At 23.7% G+C, this 18,030-nt stretch overlaps 3 protein-coding genes across 6 annotated transcripts; 2 read left to right on the forward strand and 1 right to left on the reverse strand.

Moving 5' to 3' along the window:
- Window positions 1–9,602, forward strand: LOC126907377 (short/branched chain specific acyl-CoA dehydrogenase, mitochondrial). The gene is made up of 9 exons (XM_050688605.1): window positions 1–155; window positions 2,640–2,763; window positions 6,817–6,917; window positions 6,986–7,192; window positions 7,254–7,424; window positions 7,495–7,620; window positions 8,130–8,312; window positions 8,373–8,508; window positions 9,294–9,602. The coding sequence occupies exons 1-9, from the start codon at window positions 123–125 to the stop codon at window positions 9,470–9,472; spliced, it is 1,260 nt and encodes a 419-aa protein (XP_050544562.1). The 5' UTR covers window positions 1–122; the 3' UTR covers window positions 9,473–9,602.
- On the reverse strand, window positions 9,475–11,561 carry LOC126907403 (SRR1-like protein). Of its 3 annotated transcripts, XM_050688670.1 has the most exons (4): window positions 11,445–11,561; window positions 10,568–10,621; window positions 9,771–10,229; window positions 9,475–9,659 (listed from the first exon to the last, which is right to left on the reverse strand). In XM_050688670.1, exons 2-4 carry the CDS (start codon window positions 10,618–10,620, stop codon window positions 9,536–9,538), a joined length of 636 nt encoding a protein of 211 aa, XP_050544627.1. In that variant the 5' UTR covers window position 10,621; window positions 11,445–11,561; the 3' UTR covers window positions 9,475–9,535. The 3 variants fall into 3 exon arrangements, with proteins under 3 accessions (XP_050544627.1, XP_050544625.1, XP_050544626.1); XM_050688668.1 differs by having other exon boundaries at window positions 9,475–10,229; XM_050688669.1 differs by lacking the exon at window positions 11,445–11,561 and adding an exon at window positions 10,811–10,945 and having other exon boundaries at window positions 9,475–10,229.
- Window positions 11,562–11,758: 197 nt separating this feature from the next.
- On the forward strand, window positions 11,759–18,025 carry LOC126907373 (eukaryotic peptide chain release factor subunit 1). Of its 2 annotated transcripts, XM_050688598.1 has the most exons (10): window positions 11,759–11,907; window positions 12,537–12,712; window positions 12,774–12,901; window positions 12,974–13,084; window positions 13,813–14,043; window positions 14,713–14,842; window positions 14,938–15,158; window positions 15,287–15,434; window positions 16,209–16,310; window positions 17,737–18,025. In XM_050688598.1, exons 1-9 carry the CDS (start codon window positions 11,816–11,818, stop codon window positions 16,286–16,288), a joined length of 1,317 nt encoding a protein of 438 aa, XP_050544555.1. In that variant the 5' UTR covers window positions 11,759–11,815; the 3' UTR covers window positions 16,289–16,310; window positions 17,737–18,025. The 2 variants fall into 2 exon arrangements, with proteins under 2 accessions (XP_050544555.1, XP_050544554.1); XM_050688597.1 differs by lacking the exon at window positions 16,209–16,310.
- Window positions 18,026–18,030: the final 5 nt, after the last annotated feature.

Here is an 18,030-nt window from a genome sequence, read left to right on the forward strand (position 1 = left end):
TACAGCTATTTCAAACAAAATTAATTATTATATAAATATTTTTTAAGTTTTTAATTTTTTTTTTTATAAGTGTTTTTTGTTTAGCAATTTTTATCTTTAAATAAATCATCGAAAAATTTAAAATGAGATCCATAGTTTTAAGAAATCATTTAAAGGTAAATAATAAAATCTTAATTATTTTAACTTTTAAATAACTCTATGTTAAGTATTAAAGTAAAATCATCAATATATTTTTAAAAAATATTTGTAAAAATAAGATTTTAAAGCGTTGGAAACTGTTTTTTATTAGTAACTACATAGTTACGGTTTACACATTAACCAAGTTCAATTTTGGTCAATAAGTGATGGCAGTATTTCAGATGACTGATTTGTAAATTTTAATTTTTTAGTCAATATTTAACTTTTGAACGATAAATCATTAAATTATAAATAAAATAATGACAATAAATATATTTTTTAAAAAATGGCTTAGTTTTTTAATAGTTATATTTGGCGTTCGAAAATTTGGTAAGACAAGATAAGATGTGTTACACCTTAAACAATGATATAAATATAAAAAAATCAATTATAAAAAACATACGTAAAAAAATGTATGTTGTCCAGTAATATAATTATATTTTATATTTTTATCCTTAAACTAAATTTTTTTATAAGAAAAATGTGTCCTTGAAACCTATTTAAAATTAATTTTGCATACTATAGCAAACAAAATTTAAGAAATTAGTATTACTAATAAACTTTTTTTTTTTAGTAAAGGCAATTTAAAATAATTAAATTAATATTCATGACTTTTTATATTCCGATGAGAGTCAGTGCGGTTCACCCTCATTAGTTAAAAGAGAAAAAACGTGTTACTAATATTTATCATTGATTAATTAATGAGTTATTAATGCACTTAAACACAAAAATTTTTTTTCTGGATCTCTTTATTTTTGATAAAATCTAAGAAACATTATAATAGATAAGATATACAATAATTATTTATGGTAGTGTCAGAAAAAAAAAATTGTCCATATTAAAACTAGATTTAAAATGTTTATCTAGTTTATTCATAGAATTAAGTTTTTATACAACAACGGAACTCTTATAATGAAGTTATAATAATAATTATAATTAGTTATAATTAATATATTCCATTGTTTTGACATTAATTTTTACAAAGATATAAACTTTATATTAATATATTTATACACAGTTTAATTTTTTAAACGATATAATATTATATTGGTTAAAAAAAATAAATTTAAATTTGATTGATACATTTCGTGAATTATACAACTAAGAAATTTATATCTTAATTAAATGAAAATAAATAACAAAAATATATATTTTTGTCATATTATTATTACATTTTATGTTTGTAAAATAACATCATATATTATATTATAATATGTTATATTAATTGCTTGATTTTACATGCTAAAAAATTGTTGGCCATTATGTAATATGAATTTAATAATTGTGGATAACACAAGTGGTTATATCCTTTAATAGCCATCAAGATAACAAAATCAATGTTTCTAGTAGTTAATTATTCCAAAATAACATTTTGCCAAACTTCATTTAAAAAACACGAAGTATAATAAAAAATAAACAGCTCTAAAAGTTGTGATATCATTTTACAACTAAATTATTAAACTATAGATATCATTTGTGTAAAAATGTACTAATTTATACTTTTATTTAGTTAGACGTTTCTGATATTATCAGATACATTATATTAAAATTTGTAGGGTGTCTCTCGTCCATCGTCAGCTTATAGTGAATAGCAATACGGCTCGAGGGAATCGTGTCAAATATTATAATTTTTTTCTCTAAAATTACTATAATAATTTATATAATTGTTGGCTATAACTTATATTGCTCAAAATTGTTTAAAAATAACTGCATTATTTTCTATGTAATATTTCCTTTGAAATGAGAGATAGTTATGTTTTCAAGTAATATATTTTTATTTGAAATCAAGTTAAACTTAATTTAAGTTAAATATTTTAACTCATTAACTCAGCCTAGCCTTCAAATTCAAGTACATCTCTATAGAAACATTTTATGATAACGATTTTTATTATAATTAGAATTTAATCAATATGTATTTAACGTATACCTTGTATGTCTTTTCTTACACATGCTAGTTCCTGACTATATTATTTTTTTTTTGGAAAAAATATTATAAAAAAATCATTAAAATATTTTATATTTTAAAAATTTTAAATATGTACTTAATCTATTACAATCTTACATCTTTATTTAATTATCACGAATTACAAAAATATTTGTTTTAGAGGGTTCATTTTTTATAACTTTTGTATGCTTTACACAGGGTACATTTGGCAAATTTCTTAGAAAATACAATAGATGTATTTCTATTTATTTATCACCAAGAATACAAAAAATTTTCTTATTAAATAGAATAAACATAAATAGTGAATAGTAACTATACAGTATATTGTATATTTTTTCAAATGTAATTACATTTACTATAATAATTTATATTTAACAAATTATTTGCGAGTCAATGTATATTATACTATGTATTTAGACCTGTTAAATTGCAACTTATACTATAAATTTAGCTATGATAATTATCATATTTATTTTTTACACACTATTGTGATAAGTAATATGATTAATTTTTACAGAAACGTTTATTTCAAAATGGAATTAATGCTTTTGCAGTAAATAACGTTAGAAAAAGTCATTCTGTTCAAGGACATGGTCCATTATCAATTTTAAGTGAAGATGAACAATTTTTTAAAGAAACAGGTTAGAGATATTTCATTTAAAATGTTTTATAAAAATCTTAAAAATAGATTTGTAACAGTATGCAATGTAATTGATTAACTTTACCCCGTGCTCTAACTTTAAAATAATATGTTTTATTATTTTAAATATATTGTGTGAAGCACAATTAATTAATTATACTTTATACAGAGATTAGAACGAAAGTTGTGTAAATATGCATGTAGGTTTTGAGTTAAATGAGTTTTATTTAAAAATAAATATTCCAAATTTAAAAATTTAATATTTATCAACGATGACACTAAACTTATGTTTTGATACAATATTATAGCGTTTATGACATTTATAATTACAATTGTTTTATTGGGATTACATTTTAGCTTCGATGCGAAGCAGAGAAGGTATTGGTTTTACTATGATGTGTATTTTTTTTTTTTTACCTGCCCAAAGGGATTTAAAATGACAATTTTTTTAACTTAACTTTTGAAAGTGTTCCGGAAAGTTTGACACTTTTATATATATCTTAAATTAAAGCTAATGTAATGTACTTTATTATGGAAAAAAAAAATTTCGGACTTTATTTTATCTTTACGGTGAAAATGGCTACTGAATGCTATTTTTGTGTGAAAATTCTCGATTTTATTTTTTAGATTTTTCAATTAATAATGATATAACTTATTGAAAAGTGTATGGATCAACACAATTTTTTCATGAAAAATAATATTTGTATACATCTTTCATTCGACATACTTTTTTTTTATATCGGACCATTTCCCTTAATACAGGGGGGTTCAAAATATAAAAATGCATATAGAAAGTATACTTTTTCAACATACTTTTTGAAAGTGTTCCGGAAATACTGACACTTTTATATATATCATAAATTAAAGCTTATGTAATATACTTTAATATTAAAAAAAAAAATTCGAACTTTATTTCATTTTCATGGTGAAAACAGTCAATAAAGTTAATAAAAAAACACCCAGCACAGGGGGGTCGCGGCACAGTGGTGACGTGGCATAGATGGATCAAGTATAATGATATCTAACAGTGATTAAAATCACTATCAAAAAAAAAACGCTTCGATGTAAATCTTTAGATAGTGTTTAATTTTAAAAAATTGATGGATTCTTCCAAAGGCTACATGATTTGCTAGTTCCTTATTAATATCCTAATTAAGATAAAATATGTCGAATGAAAAAGGGATTATTAAAAAATATTATTTTTCATAAAAAAATAATGTTGATCCATACACTTTTCAATATGCCATAGCATTATAAAGTTAAAAATGTTAAAAAAAAATTCGAGAATTTTCACACAAAAATAGCATTTGGTAGCCATTTTCACCGTGAAGATAAAATAAAGTCCGAAAATTTTTCTTCCGGAACATTTTCAAAAATCAAGTTGAAAAAGTTAATTTTTTGTGAAAAAATTGTCATTTTAAATCCCTCCCTGTGGGCAAGTAAAGGGTCACATATAAAAAAAAAATATACTAAATGAAAGGTAATGATATCATGCATCTATATAAAAAAAAAATATATTGATTTGGTTATTTTTAAAAAAGTTATAGTAATTTTAAGTAAAAAAAATTGAAAAATTTTCGAAAATTAGCGATTTTTAAATTTGTAATTTTTTTGGAGGTTTCCCCTATTTACGGGGAACGAGGGAATTTTTTTCAATTTTTAAGGGTAATGTCTTCGGTTAGATACGATTTTTGATCTTTTGACGTATCATTGAAAGAAATCGGTTCGGTGAGAACTGAGAATAAGTGGTAACAGACACAAAAAAAAAAAAAACACATCATAGTAAAACCAAAACTTTCTCAGCTTCGCATCGAAGCTAAAATACAATTTTTGTAAAAAAATTCTTTTTTATATTTTTTACTTTATAATGCTATAACTTTTTTTATAGTGATTTTAATTACTGTCAGATATCATTATACTTGATCCATCTATGCCACGTCACCACTGTGCCGCGACCCCCCTGTGCTGGGTTTTTTAACTTTATTATGCTATAACTTATTGAAAAGTATATGGATCAACATAATGTTTTTATGAGAAATTATATTTATATTCCTTTTTCATTCGACATACTTTATCTTAATCAGGATATTAATAAGGAAATAGCAGATCATGTAGCTTTTGGAATAATCCACCAATGTTTTAAAAGTAAACACTATCTAAAGATTTGCATCGAAGCGTTTTTTTTTGATAGTGATTTTTAATTACTGTCAGATATCATTATATTGGATCCAACGTCACCATTGTGATGCGACTCGCCTGTGCTGGGTTTTTTTTTATTTATTTATTTATTTTTTTTTGTTTGTTACCACTTTTTCTCAGCTCTCACCGAACCGATTTCTTTTTATGATACGTCAAAAGATCACAAATCGTTTCTAGTCGAAGACATTACCCTTAAAAATTGAAAAAATTTTCATAAATATTATATTAATCTAATTGTCATAGTATAAAAAGTTAAACATATTTAAATTTTTTTGTTTCTTTGAAGTCGAGAAAAATAACTTTAAAATTTGAACTAGCTAAATTTCCATTTTTATTAAGTGACGAATGCGACGTACGGTTTCTGAGACGGTAACACTTGGGTCTTTCACTCCCGTGGCACTAAATTTTTTCTTAATTCTTTTTGAGTTAGAATAAAATGTTTAACTTATTTGATTTTTATCTCATTTAGATTCAATAACTTCAATAAATATCAAGGATCCCATTAGTGTTGTCTCCTCTCGTGAGAAGAAATTTATATTAATATTATTTTACTATGTGGTTTTTTTTTGTAGCTATCATTTATTTTCTCAGCTCTCACTTGACCTACTTTTTTGACAAATTTTTTTTTTAAATTAAACACTATCTACAGATTTGCATCGAAGCGTTTTTTATGATAGTGATTTTAATCACTGTCAGATATCATCTAGACTGGACCCAACTGTGCCGCCACCCCACTGTGCTGGGTTTTTTTTAAATGACTTTTCTGAAAAATAATTAAAATCGACTTATACCATTTTTGCTCTAAATTGCACGTATGTTTCGCATACTATGGTATACCAAGTATACCATAGTAAATTTAGGGTGTAAATAGAGGTGGATAAGGGAAGTAGATAACATAATTAAATGTTGAAAAATCATTTATTTTAAGGTTTATTAACAATTTTTCATCTCAATCTCTTCTCTCAGAAAAATAATTCAAATATGTTATTGATTAAATTTAGTACTTTTCTCCTTATTTATTTAATTATTAGTTGACTTCCCAAATATCTGTCAGTGTTAGACAGAGTTTTAATTTTTTTAAATAGTAAGTACTTAAACATTAGTTTTTATGATAATTAATTAATTACGTTTAAATAATAGTAAAAGAATCTAATCCTATTATGATTGGATGCTTTTATTATAAAATACAATGAATACGTCGTTTTGTCAAATGTAGAAGTGCATTAATCTTGTTATAGAGTAATACATTACAATAACAAAGAAATAAACCTAGATTTAGACTCATTATGACTGAGATTTAAATGAGGCCGATATGTATAATTTCATAATTGTATTATAATGATTTTTTGTTTGCATATTTTCTATACAATAAAACTGGGAACAAAATATTTTCTTAATTTAGTGTATACTACTGATCATCATCACTAAAGTATAATGATTATGATGGTAGTATTGATATACAGGGTGTTCAGTAAGTAAGGAAACATACAGTTGTCATAAACAATGAGAACAATAGAACCCGTTTCCTTACTTAATGAATACTCTATATAAGGAGAATATATTGGGGTTTATACGGGGATGTCAGATCTTCTGTAAACTTTATACCATAGTAGTAGGGGTAGTGGAGGAATGAAACTCCCCATTGCTCCACGTTTTAAATGTTATTTGATCCGTTTCATACAAAATTTTTAAATATGTTATAGAAAAACACCACGTAAAATATTGGCATATATTGATCAAAGGGGGGAAAAAATGTATTAATTTTTTCTTAAAATTTCTAAATACAGTCTTTTATATGTAACTAATTAGTTTTGTATGGTTTTATAAATTGTACGATAACTGATAAAAATTACAGTGCGAAAGTTTTCTCAGGATCAAATAGGACCATTGGTAAAAAAAATGGACCAAGAACATAAAATAGATGATAATCTCGTGAAAAAATTATTTGAAAATGGTGTAAGATAAATAATAATGCTAATGTTAATAATTTGATTTTTTTTTTAATTGCATACCTTTTATTACAGTTCATGGCAATCGAAATAGATCAAGAATACGGAGGATCAGGTTCTTCTTTTATGTCTAGTATATTAACTGTTGAGGAAATATCAAAAGTTGATCCATCAGTTTCAGTCTTAGTTGACTTACAGAATACTTTAGGTAACAATGTTATTTTGAAAGTTGGTAATAAAGAGCAAAAAGAAAAATATCTCCCTCGCTTGGCTCAGAATACGGTAAACATAAAAATCAATAAATAAATTTAAAATTGAACCTTATTTAAATAAAATATTTTAGGTTAGTAGTTTTTGTTTGTCTGAACCCTCTTCTGGTTCAGATGCGTTTGCTTTAAAAACCACAGCAAAAAAAGATGGAGATCATTACTTTATAAATGGAACAAAAATGTGGATTTCAAATTCTGATATTGCAGGGATTTTCTATGTTTTTGCCAATGCTGATCCTTCTAAGGTGTATCTGATTGCCCTTAACTATAGCTTATTTCTTAACAAAATAACCAATGTAAATAAAAAATTTTTAGGGACATAAAGGGTTATCTTGTTTTATTGTGGAGAGGGATCAAGAAGGATTTACTGTTGCTAAGAAAGAAGATAAGTTGGGTATGAAAGCATCCGGTACGTGTGTACTTCATTTTGATAATGTCAAAGTAAGTCCAAATATCTAAACATTAGATATTGCCTGGTTGTGATTTAAAGATAAAAAATGTTAGACATTAAAGCTTGTATGATTTTTAAATTATTCATGATACCCGAAGTTAATAGCTTTCATATTATTATGCTTAAAGATAATAATATCATCTTAATAATAAAACAACTATAAAATTATAAATTAACTAGTTTATGTGTTAAAAAAGATATTGGCTATTTTTTAATTTAGAAATCTGAAGTATGATTCTAGTTTTATTTTAACTAAAGAGAAAATCGGTTTCATAAAATATGATTTTTTTTGTTCTTTTTGTAGACAAATAGAAAATTAAATATTACAATAAAATTTTTATAAAAAATGTCCAACTCGTGATAATTTCAAACATTTGTTTTTTTTCTGACTATATGTCTCTATGTAATATTTCATTTGAAATATTGTTGACATATTATAAAATAATGTAGATTGTTTTTTAATTAATAAAAAAATTACAAATATAAATTTTTTATTTAGGTTCATAAAGATAACATACTTGGAAAATTAGGTGATGGATACAAAATAGCTATGACATATTTAAATGAAGGTCGTATAGGAATTGGCGCACAAATGGTTGGTATAGCACAAGGAAGTTTAGATCACACGATTCCGTATACCTTAGAGAGAAAACAATTCGGAACTAGTATTTTCGATTTTCAAGTAAATATAATAGTGTAATGTTCTTTTGTAACAAAATAGCTGAAGATTTTATTATTTTAGTCAATGCAACATCAAATAGCTAGGGCATTTACAGAAGTAGAAACTGCTAGATTGCTAGTTTACAATACAGCGAGATTAGTTGAGGCTGGTTTACCATTTGTTAAAGAGGCAGCTCAAGCCAAATATTATGCTTCAGGTTGGCACTAAATATTTTTAAGAAAAATAGATTACAATTTAAATTTAATCTAAAAAAGGGTATTAATTAATTTTTATAACTATTATATTAATTGAAAAATCACAATCAAGGCGATTTTTTTAACACTAGCTACTCAATTTCTCTAGAAAATATTTTTTTTTAGCCTATTAGTCACATAGAATATCCATTTATTTATTATAATATATATTTTTTATATAACCCTTATACTTTATAAGGATGTAAACTTTATTTTTTTTAATAGCAAAATACATAATTAATTAGATTATAAAGTAGAAAATAATGGCCAATAACAACTTTTGTACTAGTATTTCAGAATTTATTAACAATTTTATACCTAGAGGTCAAGTGGATTGAGACTAAAATATGTCAAATGATAAAAATAGTCATCATCTCCTTTCAATACTTTAAATTATTAATAATTTCTGAAATACGTCTCCAGAAGTAGCTATCGATTAGTCATTTTCTATTTTACAAGCTAATTTGTGGATTAAAGATTTTTTTACAAAATTTTCTTATGTTTATAATTTAGGTGTAAATATATATTAAACAGCCTATAGTTACATAGTTAATTAAACAGTTTTGTATACATTTTTTATTTTACTGCATAATAAATTCTACACAACAAGTGTATTATTATGTACTTAGATTATTTTATAAAATTATACATAGAAATAATTAAAATTTGATTACCCTTTCTTATTATAGTTCAAAAGTATCTAAAACTAATTTTTTTTTTGAAGTTAACACAAATATTTGGTTTTTAGAAGTTGCAGGTAAAGTTACGTCAGAATGTATTAACTGGATGGGTGGTGTTGGTTTCACTACAGATTTTCCACAAGAGAAGTTCTACAGAGATTGTAAAGTTGGTCCAATTTATGAAGGAACAACTAACATTCAATTAAATACTATTGCAAAATTTATTAAAAAAGAATATGAACAATAATATTTATTTATTATAAATTATTTAATAATCATTTCAATTTGTGAAACATTTATGTATAAATATTTATACTTGTTGTTTTTGAAAAGATAAACATTCAAACTTTGTTATAAATTCAATTTCTTCATTGTTATATATTGGTTCTATGTCCGTCTCCCAAAATGTATTGTTTAATTCTTCTAATCTTTCACTGGGAAAATAATGAAGAGACATGTCATTAAAAATATCATTGTATATGAAATTTTCATTTATAAGCACTTCTTTAGTATAAGGAGCAATTTTCATTAAGTAATGTGCATACTTGTCTAAAATTCTATTGGGATTTGATGTCACGGTTTGATCTATACTATTACATAAAATCATAGATTTCATTAATAAATGTTTGTCCCAATTTCTCCATAGTAAATTATTTAAAAGTTGTTTAGGACAATGTGGCATATAAATAAATGTTCCTGGTAATAACTGTCTTTTACCTTCCTCATTATGTTCAATTAATTTACAACCATTTTCAGAAAGGTAAACTTGTTCATCATTTGTAAATTTAGGATCATAAATTAAACAATTTTTCACATTGAATTCTTTTTTAATTAATAAAAGTAAACTTAGTTGATATCGGGACTGAATGCTATCCATAAAATTTCCCAAACCATAACATAGTATCGAGGATAAGTTGAGATTTTTTAACAACTCTTTTAAAGTATTTAAAAATGCTGTCCAAAATTCAGAATTGGCAATGACTTCTAAACAATCTTCTAAACTCCTTCAAAAATAAATAAACAATACATTTTTAAAGATATTTAACAAATATTCATTTTAATTGTTCATTAATAAATAATTCAAGCTTCCAAATAAGCTAGGCTTCTATACTATGGATCTAGCAATCCTATTTTAAGTGTCCTGAATTAACAGTTTAAGAAAAATTATAACTTATGTTATAAGTATATTATATATAAGATATAATATTGTGAAGTATTGATAATAGCTAATTATCATTGTTAAAAGAAAATTATATTTTTAAATGTAATTTAGTTTTACCTTATAATTATTAATTAAATATAATTCACTAGTTCATATTGTTTGTAAGAATAAATTACTCACTTTTTGTTGTTATCAGATCTTGCAGAATAAGATTTCTGTTTTTTTTTTGGCATTCTAATAAAAAATAATTAAATATAAATTTGTTAGTCTCAATTATCAGTTTCACTCTAATTTAAAAAGCTACACAGATAATATCAATTAGATATTAGAAAAATTCTATTGTAAAAGCGTCAATTGAGAGTAATATTTATTATAAGAATACAATATTTTCATTTTTAAATGCTGGTTTCAGAAATATCATACATTTGGTGTAATCACGGGTGTATACAGATATCTGTACTCATAGTTTATTATAAGTAAGTGAAGCTTGAAGAAACTATATTGTAAATTTAAATATTTTAAATATTAAATACATTTTTTTTATCTGTAGATTTATAAGACTGATAAGAATATTAAATTTGTAACGTACAGTGTGATCAATTAAAAAAACCAAAGTAGAATAAATTAATTTTCGTATGTATATAGTTAATACTCTTTAAATTGTAGTAACAAACAAAGTTATGTTCCTTTTTATCTAGTTTTACGGTTTATGCTCAATTTTTTTTAAATTTTCGTCTTAAGTACAGGAAGTTATTTTAAGTTCGTAGATGTCGTTGCAATCGTTATGACCTTTTTATTGGTGACTTCCCAGCTCTCATCCCTTCATTGATTCTTTTTTCACGTGTTGGCGAAATTTACAAAAGTAGGAGTGGTTTCTGTACGACGTTCATGTAATACTTAACATAGTTTATGTATATACTATATTACATGCTGGATGTGTTTGTCACAAAAATTAGTTTTTTTAAAGAATGTTTGTAATGATTATACAAGCTTAGTTTAAGTAGTAAGAAACGTTTGCTATCCCAGGAAAATTGTTTAATTATCACAAGCTTCTTACTTTCTTCAACTGTCCTAGGGAAGTTCAATCACGCATGTTGTTGAACGTGGCAAACAACTTCTAGCTAACACGTTATCACTGCACCGTGTACTGTGTGCTGTATGCAGGAGATTCAATTGAACGCGCGATTCTCGTCTCTCTTTTCATCCGCAATCGTGTTAGTGATTAAGTGTGCGTGCTTCTAACCTACTTCGTTTTCGCCACCAAATCACATTTTACCATCTATCTATAGTAAATTTTTAAAGAAATATGACGACCAACGNTTTCATCCGCAATCGTGTTAGTGATTAAGTGTGCGTTTTTCTAACCTACTTCGTTTTCGCCACCAAATCACATTTTACCATCTATCTATAGTAAATTTTTAAAGAAATATGACGACCAACGGCGAAGAAACCACTTCAGATCGTAATGTAGAAATATGGAAGATCAAGAAACTTATAAAAAGTTTGGAGATGGCTCGAGGGTGAGCCATTACAATTTATGACTATACTAAAATATTAAAATAATATTTTATACTAAAAGTTTTCAAAATAAATAAGAATCTAAAATATTAATTAATTTTGTTGTTACTCATTGCATCAATTAGTACAGATTTTTTAGTTTAATTATATTTTCTTAATTAATTTACAGATAACAAATTTATATTGTATTAAATTCTTTTACTTTTATTTAAAAAATTAAATTTTACTAGTTAAGCTTCCAAAGTTATTTTTCTATCAGGAAATTTTACCACTAGTTTAATTATTCCAATATTCTACTGTAATCACTACTTAATCTAATAGTATAGCTTTCAAAAGTCTAATAGCAGCATATAACTGCTTATATTCCTTAAATCAATCATCTTTAATTATTAAAAATATTGAATACTGCATAATAATATGACAAATTAAAATTTGTGTTTGTATTTTTATAAATCTTAATTAAATTATAACTTAGAATCATCCTTATCTTAATTCTTTTAAAGATATAAAATTATGTTTTTCATTAAAAAAATATAAGAAAATTATTTAAAGGGCTACAGGTTTACTTTTTCTAGCTAACAATTTCTTGCTTTCTCTTTATAATAATTAAATGAAATATTTTAATTTTAAGAAATGGAACAAGTATGATCTCTCTCATTATACCACCTAAAGATCAGATTTCAAGAGTTAGTAAAATGTTAGCTGATGAATATGGTACTGCTTCAAATATCAAATCTAGAGTCAATAGATTATCTGTATTAGGCGCTATTACTTCAGTACAACAAAGATTAAAACTTTACACTAAAGGTTTGAAGAATTAAAAATTAATTTTGTGAACTTCTAATAAAATTCTAATTTTTTTTTTTAGTTCCTCCAAACGGATTAGTTGTTTATTGTGGGACAATTGTGACAGAAGAAGGTAAAGAAAAAAAAGTTAACATTGATTTTGAACCATTTAAACCTATTAATACTTCACTATACCTTTGTGATAATAAGGTAAAATATTAATTTAAAATTTCTTTATGTATTGTGTTTATTTTATTAGTAATATATATTTTATTTCCATAGTTCCATACTGAAGCATTAACAGCTCTTTTAGCTGATGATAATAAATTTGGTTTTATTGTTATGGATGGTAATGGTGCTTTATTTGGAACACTTCAAGGAAACACTAGAGAAGTAAAATAACTTATTTAAAAAATTTAAAATTTATAAATTTAAAAAAAAACCAAAGCTTTTAAACTGCTAAAGCTTTTATGAACCAAAATAATTATAGGGTGTATAAAATACTTCCTTATGAAAAACAGAAAATTAAAATAGTAAGATTATATCTTTATGTTACGGTCAATGTAGAATTACAGATATTATATACTCTGCCTATATATTTTGGTTTATATAGATAATTAACTTATTTGGATTACTTAGATTGGGCAATATGGTATTCCCTTTGCAAAATTGGACAATTTAAAATGTTAAAAAAACTTTTAGAATTTTAAAATATATTAAATAAACATTAATTTTTCATTAAACAAAAAAAAAAAAATTTATTTTATAAATTTATTAAAAAAATTTTTGTTATTGACTATGGCAATAATTTCTGTTATATCACATTGAATTGCACACTTTGAATTTATTTTGATAGATTATGCTTGATAAATTGTAGAATACAAATTTTTTGAAATGTGCTTGCTTGACAACAATTATTGATTAATAAAATGTATTGTAATAAAAATTTAGGTATTCAACTTTGTTGAATGTTTAATTTGATAAATAACTATTTTAAAAATATTAGAAAAAAACCTTAACGTTTTAAAGTTTAAACTTAAATAAATAATAAGCTATAATTCATTATACTAATTATTATTTTTCAATAATTATGTATTAAATAAATATTTATTTTATTTTAGGTACTCCATAAATTTACAGTTGATTTACCAAAAAAACACGGTAGAGGAGGTCAGTCTGCTCTGCGTTTTGCCCGTTTACGTATGGAAAAACGACACAATTATGTGCGTAAAGTAGCAGAAGTTGCAACTCAGTTATTTATAACCAATGATAAACCTAATATAGCTGGTTTAATATTGGCTGGTAGTGCAGATTTCAAAACTGAACTTAGTCAATCTGATATGTTTGACCCTGTATGTATATTATTTTTTTTGATTTTAATGTTTTGTATACTTTGTACAACTTCAGAATATATCACTTGTGTACTTAAAAATACTAACTCTTTATTACTTTGTTTTTTGGTCAGACAATGACGTCCTTCAATGTTATGTTTAGCTATAAAGTTATCATAGGAATTTATAGCAACAAATGAGTTTTTGTACTCCAACTAGTGTTTTCTTAAGTTGTATTGAGTATAATAAATATGAACTTTTGAAGATATGGTTTTTATTTTTATTTTATATTATAATGAACACAATATTTAGAAAATCTGAAATATTATATTATAAAAAAACTATGACTTAAATTAAAAAATAATAGCTTTTTTCAATTAATTAATTAGTTGAAAAAGTTGCTCTAGCAAATAAATATAATTTTAAAGTATTTTTGTCACATACTTCTTTAATTTTTTATGTCAATCAAAAATTTAAAAACTAGGAAATATTATTGAATTTTTAATTTAAAATAATATATTTTGTATATTTATAATTATACTTTTTAATATAAAAACAAACTTGTTTGTTAATCAATTTATTATTATATTAAATGATAAATATTTTGCCTAATGTGATGCAAACCTATATCATGTTCAACATGCTTTAAGTAATTTATGATTTTATTATTATCTTAAATTTTTACTATAGCGGTTACAAGCTAAAATTATTAAGCTAGTTGATGTGTCATATGGAGGTGAAAATGGTTTTAACCAAGCTATTGAACTTGCTGCCGAATCATTACAAAATGTAAAATTTATCCAAGAAAAAAAATTAATTGGTAATTCTATAATTATTTTAAATTAAATATTTTTTTCTTTTAAATTCAAAAATAAAAACTATTTTTTATGTACAATAACAAAATTAAATTTTCAGGACGTTACTTTGATGAAATTAGTCAAGATACTGGTAAATATTGTTTTGGAGTAGATGATACTCTTAAAGCACTTGAACTTGGATCTGTTGAAACTTTAATATGTTGGGAGAATTTGGATATCCAAAGATATGTTTTGAAGAATCATACAACATCAGAAGAAAAAATATTGCATTTGACTCCTGAACAAGAAAAAGATAAATCACATTTTACAGAAAAAGATGTATGTTACATTAATTAAAATTTTTCATAGTGATTTTTGATATTTTTAATAATTGTTACATTAATACAAATAAAGTTAATGCTTTGTCACATAGGTTTCATAGCTATAGAATTGGATTTTTTTTTCAGACGGGAGTAGAACTTGAGTTAGTGGAATGCCAGCCACTTTTAGAATGGTTAGCAAATAATTATAAAATGTTTGGTGCAACTTTAGAAATTATTACTGATAAGTCTCAAGAAGGATCACAGTTTGTTAGAGGATTTGGTGGTATTGGAGGTTAGTATTTTTAAGTATTAAAATAATCATTTTAAGTTAGTTGTTTAGATGCTATATTTTACTGAAAAAAGTATCAAATAAATTGAAATTTTAAGTATTAATGATTGTATGAAATTGTAGGAATCATTTCTTTACATCCTGCCTCATATAGAATTAAAATATTTTGTACACAAAATTTGTTTATTTAATTTTTTATGTTTAATAATAAAAATACACATTATTATAAATGAAATATGATTATTTAGCTAGCTAGCTAAATTTCTATTAATTGTTTTATTTAATTAAAATTTTTATTTAGTTCAATTGCTAAATGTGTTATACTCAAAATAAATAATTTTTTTTGATATAAATCTTGTTTAAATTCCATTCTGTTTGAAATAAATATGTTAAATATGGAGCTAAATAGGTTTTCAATTTTTTTTACACTAATATTATTTTACTTGAGAAACTAAATGTAAATTACATGTTATAAATAATTATAATTTTGATATTAATTTTAACAACATTTTTTTTTTATATTAAAATAATAGTTATAATTTCTTAATACTGAATAGAATTTTAATTTTAAATAGTAGTAAAAAAAAAATACAGGAATAGGTAATAAAATATTGCCAAATAATAAAAAAAAAAATATATTTTGATCAATGCAGGATGATATAAATTATTTGTTAATCTAAAATTGATGATTTATACATCAGCAATAAGAATTTTGTTCCTAATTAAATTTGTGTAAATTAAATGTATTTGTATAAAAAAAATTTAATTTATTAACAGGCATTCTCCGCTACAAGGTTGATTTTCAGTCCTTGCAAGCGGATGAGCCATTGGACGATGTGAATCTTGATGATTACTAAAAACTTAATTTACTAACCTAAGGTAGATTTTATTAACATTTACTGTGAGTGTGTTGTGTATTAGTATTTATAATGATTACACATATTAGTTAAATGCATGATTAAGCCTGGTTATACTTAGTTTTTACACACTAAGTCTTTGTAAAAGGTTTTATTTATTTTTTGATATCAAATATAGTAGCATAAAATTATTTGTCAATTATTTTAAATAGTATTATATATTTAATAAATAATGATATTATTTTTAATAAAAATATTAATTTAGATGAGCAGCTAAAAAAAAAAACCTTTAAATTATTTTGAACTTAAAATAACCCGAAAACAAATACTGTTTGTTAGTAAATACCTTTTTGTGTGAGTATTACATACAAAGGCATTTTGTTATGTAGAAACATAAAAAAATCATCAATAGTGAATGTCTTCTTTAAAATAGGTTATTTTAAAAATATGTGCAAACATTTATTTTAACAATATTCTTAATAAATTAAAAAGTATAAATTTAATGGTCTCTATCAATTTTAATTTTATAATTTCTTTCTCACACAAGCCATCCATTTTTATTACAAGATAGTTAAATAATTAAAATAAAAATTCAAATCTAATATTATTAATATGATGAAACGTTTTCATTTGAAATATAAATTATAAACTAGTATTAAGTGATTTTATACAATTTTAGTTTTTTTATGAACACAGTTAATTAACTGTTATAAGTTTTATTTTACACGTATTAATTTAGTCAATACTTTGGTTATACAAAGTATGAATTTTTGCATGAATGTATAATTGGCATTTAATTAGAAGTTTCAAACATGTTATAAAATATCTATTAAAAGATATTTGCAAGCTATAGCTATCTAAAACTAGGAAAGGGTTGATTTTTAAAATTATGGTATTAAAAAATCAAACTTATGTTCATGTTCTAAATGATATATTTTTTTGCTTTTAAAATTCTAGCACAATTTCTTTTATTATGATTAGTCTTTAAATTGTATATTTTGCATTCCTATTACGATTATCTCAAAATATTTTTCACTTTCATTCTGGTTACGGTTATTATACTGGTTAACAAAAATAAATATTAGTCTCCTTGGTATGTATATATTTAAAAATATCGCAGGTGTGAGAAAAAGTGATTAAGTTTGTTTATGGTCAAAATGGGTTATGCTTAAAAGATATTTGTATTGAAATGATGTCTTTACTGTTCTTTTGTTCATAATTTTGTTGTTTTGATTTAAACTATTGCTGAAAATCACTAATAAAGTAAAATTTGTATAATTTTTGTATGTTTTAATAATAAGTAACTTTTATTAAGCTAATAATTGAGTGCCAAAACACTAGAATATTTTATGCAATAGAAATAATTATATTTTTGTGTTTATAATTTTGAATATTTTTTTTTTTAATAAGAAATTCTCCGAAACATTACTATTTTTATTATGTTACAGGTTTATTACGTTATAAAGTTGATTTCCAAAGTATGCAATGTGATGATTTGGATCCAAATGAACTTTATGATATTGATGATTATTAGGTATTTCACATTTAGAATCCCATTACATCTGGGTAACTTAAAATAGGTACAATTTATCATAGGATAAGCATGTTTGTAAACAAAATTTGTTAAAAATTAATTTACTGAACATGAGGTTATAGGAATGCTGATAAAAACTAAAAAGGAAACCTTAAATTACCCATTAATTGTAATCATTTTCAATAAATACTTTATTTATTTGATTTTT

Source organism: Daktulosphaira vitifoliae, unplaced genomic scaffold (assembly GCF_025091365.1).
Source record: "Daktulosphaira vitifoliae isolate Bord-2020 unplaced genomic scaffold, ASM2509136v1 Scaffold_5, whole genome shotgun sequence".
Taxonomy (NCBI): Eukaryota; Metazoa; Arthropoda; class Insecta; order Hemiptera; family Phylloxeridae; genus Daktulosphaira; species Daktulosphaira vitifoliae.